The sequence below is a fragment of the Melozone crissalis genome, unplaced genomic scaffold, assembly GCF_028551555.1.
Source record: "Melozone crissalis strain CALT ecotype California unplaced genomic scaffold, PUWL_Pcris_2 ptg000012l_1, whole genome shotgun sequence".
In the NCBI taxonomy this organism is placed as follows: Eukaryota; Metazoa; Chordata; class Aves; order Passeriformes; family Passerellidae; genus Melozone; species Melozone crissalis.
In genome coordinates, this window is record NW_026535790.1 from 5,579,837 (window position 1) to 5,595,189 (window position 15,353).

At 45.2% G+C, this 15,353-nt stretch overlaps 1 protein-coding gene across 1 annotated transcript; it reads left to right on the forward strand.

Annotated features, from left to right (window-relative positions):
- The first annotated feature begins 951 nt into the window (after nucleotides 1–951).
- Nucleotides 952–15,098, forward strand: HAPSTR1 (HUWE1 associated protein modifying stress responses). Its single transcript, XM_054270928.1, has 4 exons — nucleotides 952–1,350; nucleotides 2,090–2,170; nucleotides 6,181–6,456; nucleotides 14,213–15,098. The coding sequence occupies exons 1-4, from the start codon at nucleotides 1,131–1,133 to the stop codon at nucleotides 14,455–14,457; spliced, it is 822 nt and encodes a 273-aa protein (XP_054126903.1). The 5' UTR covers nucleotides 952–1,130; the 3' UTR covers nucleotides 14,458–15,098.
- The last annotated feature ends 255 nt before the right edge of the window (nucleotides 15,099–15,353 follow it).

The window sequence follows — 15,353 nt, forward strand, 5'->3', positions numbered from 1 at the left end:
GTTCCCCATGGGTGGCATGGGCACAGCAGGCTGCCCTGGCTGGGATGGGCACCCCAGGCTGCCGGTGCGTGTCCGTGCTCGGTTCAGCGATGTGGGGGCAGATCCCGAGCCGGCTGCCCGGGGCTGGCAGCGCAGCCGGGCACAGCGGGTGCAATCCCCAGTGTGCAGGCAGCTGTGCCCGGGCCCGGCTCCGCAGCACGGGGACATTCGCTGCGGCTGGAGCAGCTGGAAGCGCATTTCCATTAGCACGGCAGCCCAGTGACGGGATCGCGGGGTGAACAGTGTTTTTAAACGTGCGCAAAGCAGCTGTGAATTCAGCCTGGTGTTTGGGACTGTGCCTGCTACAGCGCAGAATCAAGAACTGGTAAATAATGTGTAAAACAGGCAGAGAAGTGATGCCGTGGGTCTGAACTCTCGCGGCAAACCCCTCAGCGGTTTCTGCCGGACGCTGGCCCCGGGCCCGGCCGTGTCACACGGCTCGGCCCTCGGGCCCTGCGCGGCCGCCATCTTCCCCCGGGGCCGGGAAGGGAACCGCCTCCCGGGCGGGCTCTGCCCCTCAGCGGAGCCGCGGCGGCAGCTGCCACCTCCCGGTTCGGCCGCGGACAGCGCCCGCCGGGGCCGCCCGAGGCCGAGAGCGCCTCGCCCGCTCGGGGCGGCCCCGGGGCCGCTGCCGGGGGGGCGCGGGCGGGGCCGCCTCACGCCAGGGGCGGGGCCAGGGCCGGGGCCGCGCGAGGTAGCGCAATGCGCACGCGCACCGCGCCGACGCCCCCGGCACGGGGCTGTGACGGCGTAACCAAACCTGCGCTAGCCCCGCCCCCTGGGGTGTCCCGCGTGACGGACACGTAAACGGACCAATGAGCGCTGGGGCTCCCGTACGGACCGGCCGTGCCGGGGTTGTGGTGGCCAATCGAGCTCTGCGGGCGGGTCGGGCCGGCTGCGCGTTCCCAGGCGCCTCGGCTGGGCTCTCAGTGCGCTCGGGGCGGTGCCGGCGCTCGGAGTGTTTGGGGCCGGCGGAGCGACGGGCAGGCCCGGCATGGGGGTGAGGTAGGGCCGGCCCGGCGCACGGAACGAGCGCGGCCGGCTGTCGGGACCGGGTGTTCGCGGCGGTGGGACGCGGAGCTGGGCGGAGGATGGAGGACAAGAAGGAGGAGGGCGAGGCGGAGATCCAGGAGCACGGGCCCGAGCACTGGTTCAGCAAGTGGGAGCGGCAGTGCCTGGCTGAGGCCGAGCAGGAGGAGGCGCTGGCGCCGGAGCTGCAGGACGAGGCGGCGGCGCAGCCTGAGCACAAGCAGCAGAAGCTCTGGCACCTCTTTCAGAATTCGGCCACCGCCGTGGCGCAGCTCTACAAGGGTGAGCACGGTCAGGGGCTTGGGGAGGGCACGGCTGGGGCGGCTGGAGGCCGGTGGAGCCCGAGCGCGGTGGGCTCGGGGCCCGGCCCGTGGGGGGTGGGGGCGCCGAGCAGCCGCGGAGCCGCCGGGGTGGGGAGGTGCCCGCAGCGGTACAAAGGGGCCGAGGCGGCGGGAGGAGCGGTGCCGGCCCGCGGCCGCCCTCGGAGACGGCCGGGAAAACAAAATGGCGAGAGGGAGGGGGAGCCGCGGTCGCGGCCCGGACAGCGCCCGGCGCGGCCTCCGGGGCGGCTCCTGCGCCGGCCCGGCCGCACCCCCTCCCCCGGCCGCCGGAGCGCTCGGGCCGGAGCGCGGCCGCGGGGTGTCGGGGCGCTCCGGTGGGGGCAGCGCCGGGAGGCTCCGGGCGGTGGGGGCGAGCCCCGAGCGCCGGGGAGGGTGGGGGGGCTGGGAAGCCCGGCCCTGCCGGCGGCTCCCGACGCCCAGCCCCGGGAAGAGACTCCCGACAAAATGGCGAAGCGGGGCCGGGCTCATTGTGCGGCGGGGCCGGGGCGGGGGCGGCCGGGCGCTCCCCGCCGCGCTGGGGGCACCGCGCCCGCTGCCCCGTCCCGGCCGCTGCCCGCCCGCCCCGCTCGGCCCCGATCCGGAGCTGCCTCCGGAAGGTGGAACAAAATGGCGAAACCTAACATGGCCGTTCGGAGTGGGTGACTCCAAAATAAACAGCGTGTGTCCTTCCCTCCCTGCAGACCGGGTGTGCCAGCAGCCGGGGCTCTCCCTCTGGGTCCCCTTCCAGAACGCCGCCACTGCGGTCACCAACCTCTACAAAGGTAAGGGGCTGCCCCCGCGCTGCCCCGGCAGCCCTCTCCGCCGAGTCGGGCCCCACTCTGCCTCCTGCCCCGGCTTACTCATAAGTAGGGCCTGTTAATGTCTCTTATTCACCCTGATAAAATCTAACCCGAGACTGCTTCCTGAATCTTGCAGGTTTTCCCTGGTCCACTTTAGCTGACGGTAGCTGAATCTTTTCTGTTGCCTCATGTTAATGACTCATAAACTTAAAATCTGTTTTACTTTGAGACCCTTGAAAAAGGGTATCTTTAACATGTGTCTGTTTCTTGAGAATTCAAGGGAAGTGTACAACGGCTTATTAAACATACTGAAATTCCCTGCATTGTTTATATTTCATGGTGCATTAGATGTTGGGGTGTCAGTTTAATGCCTTCTCTTTTGTGGTGAAGCAAAGTCGGATTTAGTGCTCATAAAATTCTGCACAGATGTTATGTGACAGAAACTTTTATCTTCTTGTGGCACTGAGGCTTCTTAAGTGAGCCTCACAGTTTATTTTAAGCACTAAAATGTCATTATGTCTGTGTTCAGCATGGCTGTAAGAAGGCAGTGTTAGCCAAAACTTTGATAGGAGTGTGCTTTGCATGTGGCTGTGCTTTAGTGCTGGTTTACTGGGTGTTTCTGAACTCTGCAGTTCTTTGGGTTGTCCCAGGAATTCTTGTCTGCAGGAGGCTCATTCAGTGGCTTTTACTTTATTTAAAAGGTTGTGCTAAAATGATACATATCAGTGAGGGCTGAAATTGGCACATTGTGATTCCCATTGTTACTGCCTTCCATTCCGAGGAAGGGAAGTGCTTTAAAATTACAATGTTGGTTTTTTGGGCTTATAGTTGGTTTTGGTTTTTTTTTCCCCTTGGTCTGTACAGCATCATCTGTAGTTCTGCCTTTATGCTCCTTCATTTGCCTGCAGTTTTGTCGTTTTGGATTTGCTTTAAGCAGTTGATGTGTTTGTGATGGGTGATGAGGTTTCTGACAGATGTAGACAGAGCAAGGAGGAAGTGTGGGTGCACAGCCCTCCCTGCCAGAGTGGTGCCTCCTGCAGAAGGTGCCTTTGAATGCTGTGTGTGTGTGTGAGGTCATGTGAAGGGGCAGCACCGGGGAGCAGGAGGTGCTGGCCTGAGGGTGTGGGTCACTAGAACATGTCTGGGGACAATAGTCATTTGAGAATGGTGCTAGAGTAGCAGCAGGTAGTGTTAATAAATTGTCTGGAATAATTACAGTCTGTCTTTACAAATAGCTCTCCCTTACAGCATCTTTATTATGAAGACTTAGACTGTTTATTTCTGGTTAAAATGTTAGATTGTTTCTGCTGTAGGCAAAATGAGCTTTTTTGTTGGCAATGATGTGATTAACTGATGAGGAGGTGATTGGGGAAACTAGACTTTAAGGTGGAAGCTGACTTTGGTCAGGTATAATGTAATACTTCCAAAACCAGCACCTGAAACAAATGTTTTCTTCAAACAGGTCCTAAAGTACCTGAGTTACTCAGGAATGCCATCTTTCAGTTTTCAGCTAACTTGCAAGTCAGTAGAAATTTGGTGATAACATGGTAGAGCCAGCTGAACACTGTCACATCTGACACGTTGGAGTCTCTTACTGTGAGCTTGCTTTCCCTAGTGGTGAACATGGCTCTTAAAAAAACTCCTGTTTCTCACATTCTCAGTACTGTTTGTTTTGGAGGACTCTGTCAAAATACTGGAGGAATACTTGGTAGGGTGAACTGAACACCACAAACTGCCTCTTGCCTTGTCAGCTGCTTTCTGATCTGATAAATACTTGGAGTTTTGAGGCATCATCTTTTTAACAAGAACAACCCGAGGAATGGTGCATAATGAGAAGGCCATGATGTCTTGAATGTCAGCATTTCTTCTGAATATAGATTAGAAGTTTAATATCCCACCACACTGATGGTCTCACATCCTGAGTTTCTGGTGCTGGTGATAGAGACTGCATTCAAGGTACTTCATTATCTTGATTGCTCTAAAAAAGTCAAGGCATGGCTTCTAATGTAGGATTCAGAACCTAAGGCTGCTATGGAAAGTTCTAGGTATATGTTAGAATAAGACTTCTGAGCCTACAATTTACCTTGTTTTTATTAAAAAAGCCCTGAATATTTTCTAGTGTTTATTTTGACTTAGTAATTTCAGAATATCTGCAGCTTGATTGCTTAGGTTGTGCTAGTTTAACTTTGTAAACAAAGTGGTTGTGGCTTTTCCCATAAAAATCTAATGTACCCGGGGTAATGATGCTTGAAACTTCTCTGGGCTGCATCAGCAGTCAGTGTTTGACCTCACACCTAGTTCACAGCTAGCACTTTGTAAAGCATTCTCATACACAAAGAAAGCAGGGTATTGATGTAAAGCCAGCCCCCAAGCCTCAGAAGGACACTCCGGGTATTTCAGGAAGTGATTAAAGGAGTATTTTCAGTTTCCAAGTTGGCTCCAGAGTGTTTGGGCAGCTTTTGCTGCCAGTGCATTGGAGTCCAGGCTGCTGTGCAGTAGAAAATGGCAGGAGGAATAATCTGTCATGTTACCATTGCTTTCAGAGGAATTAGCATTTGTAAATGTAGCCTTTGGATTACAAAGTAGTACAGGCAGAATACTCTTAGAGTGGATACAAATAACAGGTTAAGTTACATTTGTTTGCTTGTTTAGTTTAAACTCCAAAAGCTCCAAGATTTAGCTCAGTTTGAGGTGGTTTTGGTCTGTTGTTAGGTTTGAAGTGCTGCTCTTTGGCAGTGTAGCTCTCAGTGCTGTCTTTCATGGTCTGTGCAGTGGTGCCTTAGAATACAAGTCCAAGAATAACATTTAACAGTAGTACTTGCTGGGTTCTGGAGTGTGACAAAGCTACATCAGATGTGTATGTCATTGTTTGTAAACCAATATTTTGGGATAGCTGTTCAAAGAAATACATTTATCTTCTGGCTTTTGCTGTGGGCTTCATTAATAAAACAAGATTATGAAACGCTGTTAAAATCAGCTTTGCCACATGGAAAAAAATCTATGGAATTCAAGTAAACAAAATTGGAGTGGATATGTTCATGTCTTTTAAGGAGCAAGAGCAACATAAGAGTATGAAACTTCACATGAAGCTGAAATGGGTGTTGTCAAAGCTCTGATAGCAAACCTGTGACAAACAAGATGAGCATAATTGTGTGGTGAACAGGATTTGTCCCACCTGTTACTGTGGTTTGAAACTTACTCAAACTGCTAGCCAGAAATACACTTCCCAAAGTTTGAAAGCAACCTAATACATTGGAGACACAGCTATAACTGATGTGCACAGGTGACTAGTTACATTAACAGAGAGGGAAATTGCATTTTGTAGTAGGATTTATTGTAAATTGTGTGTTTAAAACTCTTCTATATCAGAATTGCCATGGGATCCTAAATGGGGAAGGAAACTTTCTTAGCCTTTGTAAATGATATGTTGGCTGATTGAAAGACATTGGGGACACTTGTGTTCTAACTAGTTTCAAAACTGTGGCCTGTGAATTGCCTCTGCAATTGAAATCCAGCTGAAAATAGAAGAACTTGAAAGAAATCCTGAGTTTTCTGGCAGTTCCTTACCTGTCAGAATGAAGAAAAGCAGTTACTACTTTCTTATTTTGGGCTTCCTGCTGTATTGATGCACTGTGTGTGTCTAAGTCTGTTGTCCATTGATTTAATATCTTCCTTAGCCTGACAAGCTCTAAGTGTGTTTTTAATGTAAATAAACAGTGCTGTGGTGTTGACCTGAAGTGTAGTAAATGCTGTTTAAGTGGAGCTGGAGTTGCTGTTGGCTATCTGACATGTAAAGAGGATGGAGCATTTTGGCTAATACTCTCTTCAGGTTTAATGGAACTCCTCTTTGCTGCTGCAGCCACCTTGGTGCTGCCTTATGGTGTACCCTGTAACGATGTAGATCTTCTTTGCCATGCTTGGCAGGAGGCCACATCAGTGCTGTGCTGTACATTGCTGTGTAACACTCAGAGAATTTTTCTGTCCTCTTGCAGAGAGTGTGGATGCCCACCAGCGGAGCTTTGATTTAGGAATCCAGATTGGCTATCAGCGCCGGAATAAGGATGTGTTAGCCTGGGTTAAAAAACGCAGAAGAACTATTCGAAGAGAAGACTTAATCAGCTTCCTTTGTGGAAAAGTCCCTCCTCCAAGAAATTCTAGAGCTCCCCCAAGACTGACTGTAGTATCCCCTAACCGAGCTACTTCAACAGAAACTAGCTCATCTGTAGAGACTGATTTGCAACCCTTCCGTGAAGCCATAGCTCTGCATGGTAACTGCCACTTTTTCAATACTACTTGGTTAACACTGGGTGGGGGTTTTTAAGGTGTGTTTGGCATATATATGTGTGTCATGTATCTGGTGTTCAGCTGAAGGTATCCCCTTCATTCTTTAAGGGAACTTTTGCATGTATAAGGCATGTGTTGGCTGCTAAAAACTTGTATAGTTGAGTATTTTCAATGAAGAAAAGGTACTGAATAAAAATGAAATTTGGGTCTGTGATATTGCACAGCTGTGAACTCAGCAGTTTAGTTTCAAGTCTTTGTAGTGTTTTTGAAGCATGAAGAGACTTGGCATTCATAGCAATGCTAAAGTAAACAGAATTCTTGGAAAATGGTAATGCTCTGCTAGCAACTAGTTAAATATTAAGATTTGACTACTAGCAAATTTTTGGAGGCTTAGGGAGGGAATTTGATGTCTGAGGCTTCTGTCCCTAGCTCTCTAGTACCTTTGTTAGGCACTAATGCAGTTCAGCATTCTACTAATAGTACCCTGGGAAGGGTGTTTCAGTTACACATTTTTGAAATAACTGAGTCCTGTTCAGAACTTTGCTCTAGTTCACTTTCAGATTTACATGTCTTCCATGTCATACTGAATTGCCTTCCTTGCCATCACCAGCAGTGTTGGGTGTATCTCTTTTCAGAGATGAATATTCAGTAGCTTATTCTGTATTGGATTATGATTGAGCAAGTGATAGCCAGATGTGTTTTAAACTGCTCTTGAGGTGAGATGGGGCAGTTCACCTCTGGGTTTTGTGCCTTCTAAAATTCAAAAGGGTAGCAGATACCTTGAGGTACAAACCCTAGACATTCTAAAAATGAAAATGAAGCTATCTAGAAGTGCAACCTAAATTAAATTTTTGCTGTCTGGATGTTCTCAGTGTGGGGTAGAATTGATGGGTTAATTAGGAGCATGAATTCCTGAAAATGCAGATTTGGCTTCTGCTGTGCTCTGGTGGTTTTTAAAGATGCCCAGTCCAGACACTGTTACTGTCTAGGTGACAGCCATTTAAACCAAACATGCTTCCCTACTCAGTCATGTTGGTTTTGGCAGTTTCCTGTCTCATACAGAAGGAGGCTAGGGAATTCTGTGCACCACTGTTGCTTACTCAGTGTAGATAAAATTAATTTCATGAGAACAGCTGCAGAAGGTGGCTCTGGCTGTGGTAAGCACCCTCGTAAAAATGCTTTTCTGTAAAGATAGTTGAATCTGTGGAGTTGGATTTAACTGGAAAGGCTCAGTCTCAGGTGAGAGGAAGCTTAGGTAGGCTCACTTCAGCACAGTGAACTCTCTGAATAAACTCAGAGGCATTTTTATTGCTGGCATGGCTCTTTTTGTGTCCAGGTATTGCTTCCTAGCATCTGCTTTGTACAGAGCTGGTTTATGGAAGTCACTTTTCTGTAGCATGAGGATCTGAACAATGATATATATATATGTTTTCCATATTTCATGGTGTAATATAGGGTCATGAGGAAGTTCTGTCCTCTGTAGTGGTACTGCAGGGGCTCAAAATGTACTTTTCCCCTTCATCAGCTGGTTGACAAGATTGCATGTCAGTCACCTTCTGGATTAGGTTCTCCTCATATCAGTTTCAATCTGGTCCTTGACACAAATGCTTTTGTGCTAATCCTTTAGTGACTAGGCTTCTGTTGGGCCTCATACCTGTTTTTAGGTTATTGCCTACAGTGTTTGCATTACTCCAGCTTCTCCCCTTTTTTTTTCTTCAAGGAAGTTGTGATTAAGCAATCTCATGAACTCATTTCCTATTTATTGTAGGGCTTCTCAAAACTATGTTTTGATTTTGAAACCTGCCAAGGATCTTCAGGTGTTTGTAAATTATGCCTGTGCTTATCATAATTTTTGGCACATTGTTTGAAAGTGCTGCTTCTGAGTTTCACGAGGGAACATGAGAACCTGATGATAGTGAGGAGCAGTCCAGGCACAGAGGTTTTGAGAGGAGTTTCCAACTGGCATGTAAAGGTGGGAGGCTGTTTTGTGCTGCTTGGCTTCTGGTGGGAATAGAATATTTGTTGATCATGTGGATGGATTAAATTAGATTTGAGGGATGATGCTAAAACTTTGCTGCTTGCAGCAAGACCTCTTTTAGTAAAACAGGGATAGATATGAATAGCCCATGGCACCAGGTAAAGTGGAAGCTGGGGTATTGACTTTTCAGAAATAGGTACTATTATATGTCTAAAGATCATGGCATTATAGCTTGCTGATCTTCCCCTTTGATGGTGGAAAATACCTCTTTTTCATAATCTAACCCCTAAATGCATCATAAGCACATCTGAAAATTTTGACAGAAGCAGTGGTAACAAAATAGCTAATAATTCAGTATTTCCTGGAACATCAAACACAGTTCTAGGTGTATGCCCTAGACTAAAGCATTAGAGATTAGCATCCTTTAGGCATCAGTACAATCTTTAAACTGTATGCTTCAAAAGAAATATCTTAAAACTGAATTTTTGTCTCCAGCCCTGTAACCTCTGGACCTGTATTTTATCTCTGCAAGATGGTTGACAGTTTTTTGGGCAGGATATTGACCCTAGAATTTAATCTTGTGATACTGATTATCAAGTCTTTGTACTACAAGAAAACTTGAGAGCAGAACAGCAGAGAAGAACCTGTCGTAGCAGCTAAAAGCAAAATTATCATGGCAAAAATTAGGCATGACAATGTTTAAGATGTGATGTCCCTGTTCTTTTAACTCCATAGCACTTATGCTCTGCAGTTGTTACTGAACTCTTGAGTGTTACTTAGTGAGAAGGAGACTTTGGAACCTTACTCTTGAGAGAGCAAATTTTGGTAAACAGCATCTTTTCCCTTATTATCAGCTTTTCACTGTTAGCATGCTGATAGGTAACCTTGAAATAAAGCAGGGCTGATGACTTGAACTGTGAATATTTGAAAAGAAGTTCAAGCCTTTTAGAAAAGCTGAGTAGTTATCTCAAGGTAATACATGATGTTTTACTCTGGAGTGCCAGTGCAGTTTTTTGAAACTTTAATGAAACATCAGTCTAATGCTTGGTGTTTTAAGATATGGTAGTAGAAGATAATACCTTTATTGTCCAACATCTCAATTACAGAGTTGGGTTTTTAACTTCCATTAGTCCCTGAAATGTCATTGCAGCCAGGGAAAGTATGGATGTGTCTTCACCTACTCTCTGGATGTGTATTGACATTTCCAGTTCTGTAAGAGCTGAGTTTCAAATGACAGAATTCCATCAATCTGAGCTAACAGTACCAGACTCCCAAACACTGCCACGTGCTCAGCCACGTTGTGCCTGGCTGGAGCTGCTGTACCAAGGGTGGTGCACAGCCCCTGTCTTTCACTGGGCATGTGCTCTGTGTTTAACTCACCATCCTCCCAGCAAAATGGGAGAAAATGCTGAGATTTCAGGAGGGGCAAGAAGCAAACTTGGAAAGGTAATGTTGAAATGCATTTGGCTTGAGCATTCTTAATCAAAAATTAGGTGAATTTGGGGAAAAATAGGGCAACAGTACAGTGAGAGAACATGAGTTCTTTTTCTCCTTAGCTTTAGTGTTGATGTGTATAATTCATGTGATTTGGTCTCTGTGGTGCAGGGAGAGCACTTGCACATAGAAGTTTGTGACCTGGCCCCTTAGGAGTCTGAATTCCCACTAGGCCTTTATGTTTGCTTCTCAGAATATTGAAGTGCAGTTTAAAACAGGGGCACTTAGCAGAGTGGAGAAGCAGCAGCTGGTAAAAGAGGGGATGGGAGAACAGAGTTCAGATTGGTTTGACACAGATTAATTTAAAGGTTGTATGTAAATATAGCTGTGATGGAATTGTGTATTGGTATGTGCTGCTAAAACTTGCTCTTTGAGCCAGTATTATGGAAGGGTGAATATGACAGAGGAGTGACAAGGATCTCTCTGCATGCTATTTTCTATTTATCTGGGGTTATTAACTAATTCCTGCTTTAGTCACACTGCCTAAGCATGAATGTTCCTTGTGATACTTCCTGATTAAAACTTCTGGAAACAGAGTTGGTACTATATGGAACAGTAGCTACCCAGTATATCATGCTGTGATAGTGACCTGAATAAGTTGTACATGGGCATGATTGTAGTGCAGATGAAACAGCATTTACAGTTTGTTAGGCCAGTGGTGATAAACTTGCTAATTTTGAGTTGACAGTTGTAAGTAGTTTGTATTCCATGAAACATATTTTCAGTCAAGCATTCTAATATCTTGATAGTTTTGGAGTGTACTTAGTTATAAATTGGGGAGTATTGGCCTCAGCTCCTTCTAATGGTAGTGTAAGACCTTTTAAAATATAATTCTTTGTAAAGTCATTGTCTGTGAAATGTTACTTTGTTAATGAAAGATATAACAGGAATGAGAATGTACTTGGTACTGCAAAATGTTTGAGATCTGCCTTCCACTTGAAACCTTTCCAACTCAAAAGGGGGTCAGAGCCATGTGGGCCTTCTTAAAGTCCTCCAAGAATAAAGGAGATGTCCCTGGTAGAAAGGAGTGGGGAACTTCAGAGGTGGGTGTGAGATTGTGGGAGAAGTGAAGCCACTTCAGCAGCTGTTTGGGTCTCTGTCCTTTTGTATGGACAAAACTGCTGTGCCTGTGGTTAAGGCCATATTAATCACAATACAGAAATTTGAGGTTGGGAAGTGGTGTTTGCTGACAGTCATGTCATCTTACCACTTCCTAGTGCCAGTTACTGCTTCAAATGCTTTGGGAAGAGCTCTGAGTCTGCTGAAAGCTTAAACTCAGAGTAATTCACAGTAAATGGTTTTTCTGAGATTTCCTCTGCCTTGCCAGAGCTTCCTAAGGAAAAGCTTAACTCTTTTCCCTGTTGACTAAAAGTGGATTTTTTTGAGCATTGCAGGTTGTTCTCAGAGGTGTTGGTTCCATGTAGTGGCATCTTGATATTTGTGTTGCTTTGACTTTTCCGTGTTAGCTCAATTAGCCCATCCTAATGTGCAAATCCAAACTGTGATCTGAGTGTTTCATTTGGCAGTTCTGCCCTTCTGGATGGATGGGCAGTGCTGTGTGATGTGGTTCACTGCCAGGAGCTGAGGCTGTCAGTCTGTCAGTACCCAGCCATGACTGGTACTAAATACCTGGGTGAGCTGCAAGATTAACCTGTAGCTCAGAGCCCATGCTGTGATGCAATATCCTTGTGTTCTGATCTCTAGGAATTAATTCAAAGCTACTCTCCTGCTTTAGACACTAAGTTGACTTGAAGATTTTAACTTGTAATTATCTGCTGAAGGTTGTTTGTGTATTTAAATGTACAGTGCTTCAGCATTACCTAAATGCTGGGAAGTCAGTGACTGCTTTAGGCATTGCTTGTGAACTTTGGCAGTCTGGTTTAGAATATGCTGCAGTGTGTTACAGATACATCTTTTAGCTGTATCAACTCTTTTAAAGAATGCTTGTTACTTGAAAAGGCTCCACTTAAAAACGTAGTTGTTGAGTGGTGCCAAAAAATGTCTTTTGACTTCGCAAGTCAGTTTTGGGGCTTATTTAAATAATTTTTCTGCCCTTACTTTGGCACTAGATCTAGTAAAAAGATGTCATGGTAAAATTGAATTACTATGTTGCTCCTTTGGTATGAGTTGTATAGCAGTAAATGACTGATAAGTGATGTAAATTGTTGACTCTTAAGTGTAAGTAATGACACTGAACTTGTGTGGTCACAGCAGTTTTGCTTGGAATAGGGATGTGGGGGAAATCTCTACAATCAGTTTGGATTTGAAAAAATGTCACCTGTATGCTGTCAGATTTTTTCCAATTTAAATGTACAGGATGAATTAATGTTTTTTCTGATGTATGTCATGCCAGTGGAAATTAAACTACTGATGTCTTTGAATTGTGAAGTGATTTGTTATCTGCCCAAATTGTCTATGTTAGTAGTTTATCCAGGATATGGTATCTGAATTGGCTTTTTCTCAAACATTTGTCATCAACTTTAGCTGCATGACTTTATTTGGTGGATGCATGGGAAATTCTTTTCCTAATGGTTTGAATTTAAGCTCGACCTTAATTCTGGGAATACTGCCACAAACTTTATTTCTAAGTTACCTTTACACTAAAACAGCTTCTTCTGCTTAAATACTTTCTGCCATGGTGAATGAGCAATGATTTTGCTATTAACAAAATCTGCAGGGTGCCTCTTGGAGTTCAGACCATGCTTCTGGGCCCTGTTTGAGCACCACTTGGAGCTGTAAGCAAAAGCCCTAAGAAAGAATCAGTGATTAGTGGCTGTGTGTACTGGTTTGTTGTGCAATGCCAGATCTGTGTGAAGAATTTCCTGTGCTGTTACAAGTTGGAAGTTTTAAATGTCCATCCAGTAATGTTCAGTGGAGTGAAGTTGGCTGGGCTGCTCCACCCTGACCTGTGTATCAGCCTGCCTTTGCTGCAGATGGCTTTTAGACTTCAGCTTCTCCCTGAGGTTTCTGGTGACTGATGTTGTAGTTCTAGCAATCCTCTCTTCCCAGAGCCTCTGAAGCTGCCTATTTGGTGTGCCAGCAGCTGGTGGATTGGGCTTTGTTAGGCTTGACTTGTCAGTCAGTGGCTTTTGGCTGCTCATTTGACAGTCCATGGAGATGGGAATTAGTGCATGCACAAGGTTTGTGATGGCTGGACAGAATTATGGAATATTTGAGACTGGAGAAGGGAGCTTTAAGATTTTGAAGGTTACTGAGAGAGGAATCTTCCTGGACAGTTCAGCATTTCCTTGTTCTTATTGTTAGAAAATATGCAGATCTATCCTTATCTTTCCTACGGCCAACAGATGTTTCTGTACTCTTCTACTAATACTCAGGTTTGGAAAAGTTGTGATAGTAAAGATGTTTGTCTTATCTCTGAGCTCCTGTTTATCCCCAAATACAGCCTGAATTGGAAATTGAGAAGAGTAGTTAGTTAGACTTTTGTGTATTAGTCCTTACTAAATTTATGTTTCAGAATGCCCCACTTTTGCAAAATTGTAGTGTTACAGAAGGCAGAGGTTAAATTAGTATGGAAGTTCATGGTTGTCTTTTTATGGCCTTGTTTCTACAATAAGCTTCAGTTTGATTCAAATACTATTAATCTGAATACAAACCAAAGTACTTGCAGGGTACCTGTGACAGTGATTTGCATCAGAACTGTTGATAACAAATTTTGGGTGATTGTCATGTGGTTTTCCTTGCTTGTTCTTTAAGTGCATTTCTGGATTTAATAATGCTTTGTGTTGGCCGTTGGTGTTAGCCATGGAATAAAAGTTGTATTTATGAACTGGCTGTGGTGTACACCTGTCTGAGACCTGCTGCCACAGTGCAGTTTCCTTCAGGGAGTGGAAGGGAGCAGGGTGGTGGTGTTGACACAAGACCAGGTCAGTTCAACTCAAGCCCTTCGCAGGGCTGGGTAACTCTTGGTCCAGTGTGAGTCTCTTTAAATTGAGATTATCTGCTCTCGAGTATGCCCCTGTTTTGAATAGCGTGTCATGCCTATGGAGTTAAAGTTTTTCAGAGTGTGCTGTTACATCCTGGTGTACAGGCTCACTTTTAACATCATAAAAAGCAGTTCTGGTAACTACTGGATTGTTGCGCAGGCTGAAAGCTGAGGAGGTGTGCTCTGGACTGGAGTGGTACGAATAGCAGGATGAAGTGCCTTTAAGGTCTCTGTGGAATGGGGCTGAGTGCAGCCCTGTGTGGCACCTGTGGGGACTGAACTGTCTGTGCTGTCTGACTGAAGCCCTTTTTCTCTCTCTCCCCAGGTCTTAGTGGTGCAATGGCTAGTATAAGTGTTCGCTCGAGTACCCCAGGCTCGCCTACTCACGTGAGCAGTGGCTCCAATGCTAGTCGAAGGAGAAATGGACTCCATGATGTTGATTTGAACACTTTCATATCAGAAGAAATGGCACTCCACTTGGACAATGGTGGAACTAGAAAGCGTACCTCAGCCCAGTGTGGCGATGTCATTACAGACTCACCAACTCATAAACGCAACAGAATGATCTAAACTGCAAAAATTTCAAACCCACCATGCTGCTTGAAAGCCACTTGATCCTCAGAGTACTATTGAAAAGGAAACGTGAGGCCATCTTTCCATATTCACTGTTTAAGACAAAGAATTCAATAAATGCCATAAAGGAAATTTTAGATATTACATTAGATGCCTCTTGTAACTGCGGCTTTCTTAAACTATATTCTTAGCAGAGGACATCAGATATTGTGTAGTAGTTAGCAAGATCATCATAGGCGAACATGTATCTGTTCCAAGGCTAAAAGTGACCTTACTTGTATTATTAAAGGGAAAGGAAATTTCAGATGTTTATTTGGCTATAGAATTTTTTTTTTTTTTTTTTGTCCTTTATTTCCTGCTTTGAGTATTTGCTTAAACAGTATTGCCAGTTTGACTGAAATTGTCTACAACATGACTTGGCATCTTTGTCAAAACTGCAGGCTTCCATTTTTGCAGCACTGTACCATGCACCTAGTTTCTGTATAGTAACAGTGTGCAAGTTATAAATATTGGACTGTACCCTTTTTAGTTTTAAAAGCAGTTGATAATTCTGGTGATTGTGTGATAATGTAAAGAGGTGCTATGATGGTCATGCAATTAATACTTAATATTGAATCAATACAAGGATCTTTATTGGATTCACTTTGTGTGTTCTAGTGCTCTGAAGTAGCAATATTAAACTTTTCCCCAATTAACTTCATAGGCTTTTAAATCAGTTTGAGAAAATATATGTACTTATTGGTATTATCCTTGTGGTAATCATACACAGTGCAGACTGCACCAGTGCTGACCTAAATTTAGAGAAAAATGTCCTGTAATTGGAAAATAGGCTTTTCTGTTCAGTATTAGTGAAGGGTAGGTTTTGTGTACACCCATATCCTATTTTATATTTC

Excerpts from the sequence above, each read along its gene's own strand:
- HAPSTR1 (XM_054270928.1), top strand. The coding sequence starts at position 1,131 with ATGGAGGACAAGAAGGAGGAGGGCGAGGCGGAGATCCAGGAGCACGGG. Across the intron at positions 1,351-2,089 it reads CGTGGCGCAGCTCTACAAGG|ACCGGGTGTGCCAGCAGCCG; the intron begins GTGAGCACGGTC and ends CCCTCCCTGCAG. Across the intron at positions 6,457-14,212 it reads TGAAGCCATAGCTCTGCATG|GTCTTAGTGGTGCAATGGCT; the intron begins GTAACTGCCACT and ends CTCTCTCCCCAG.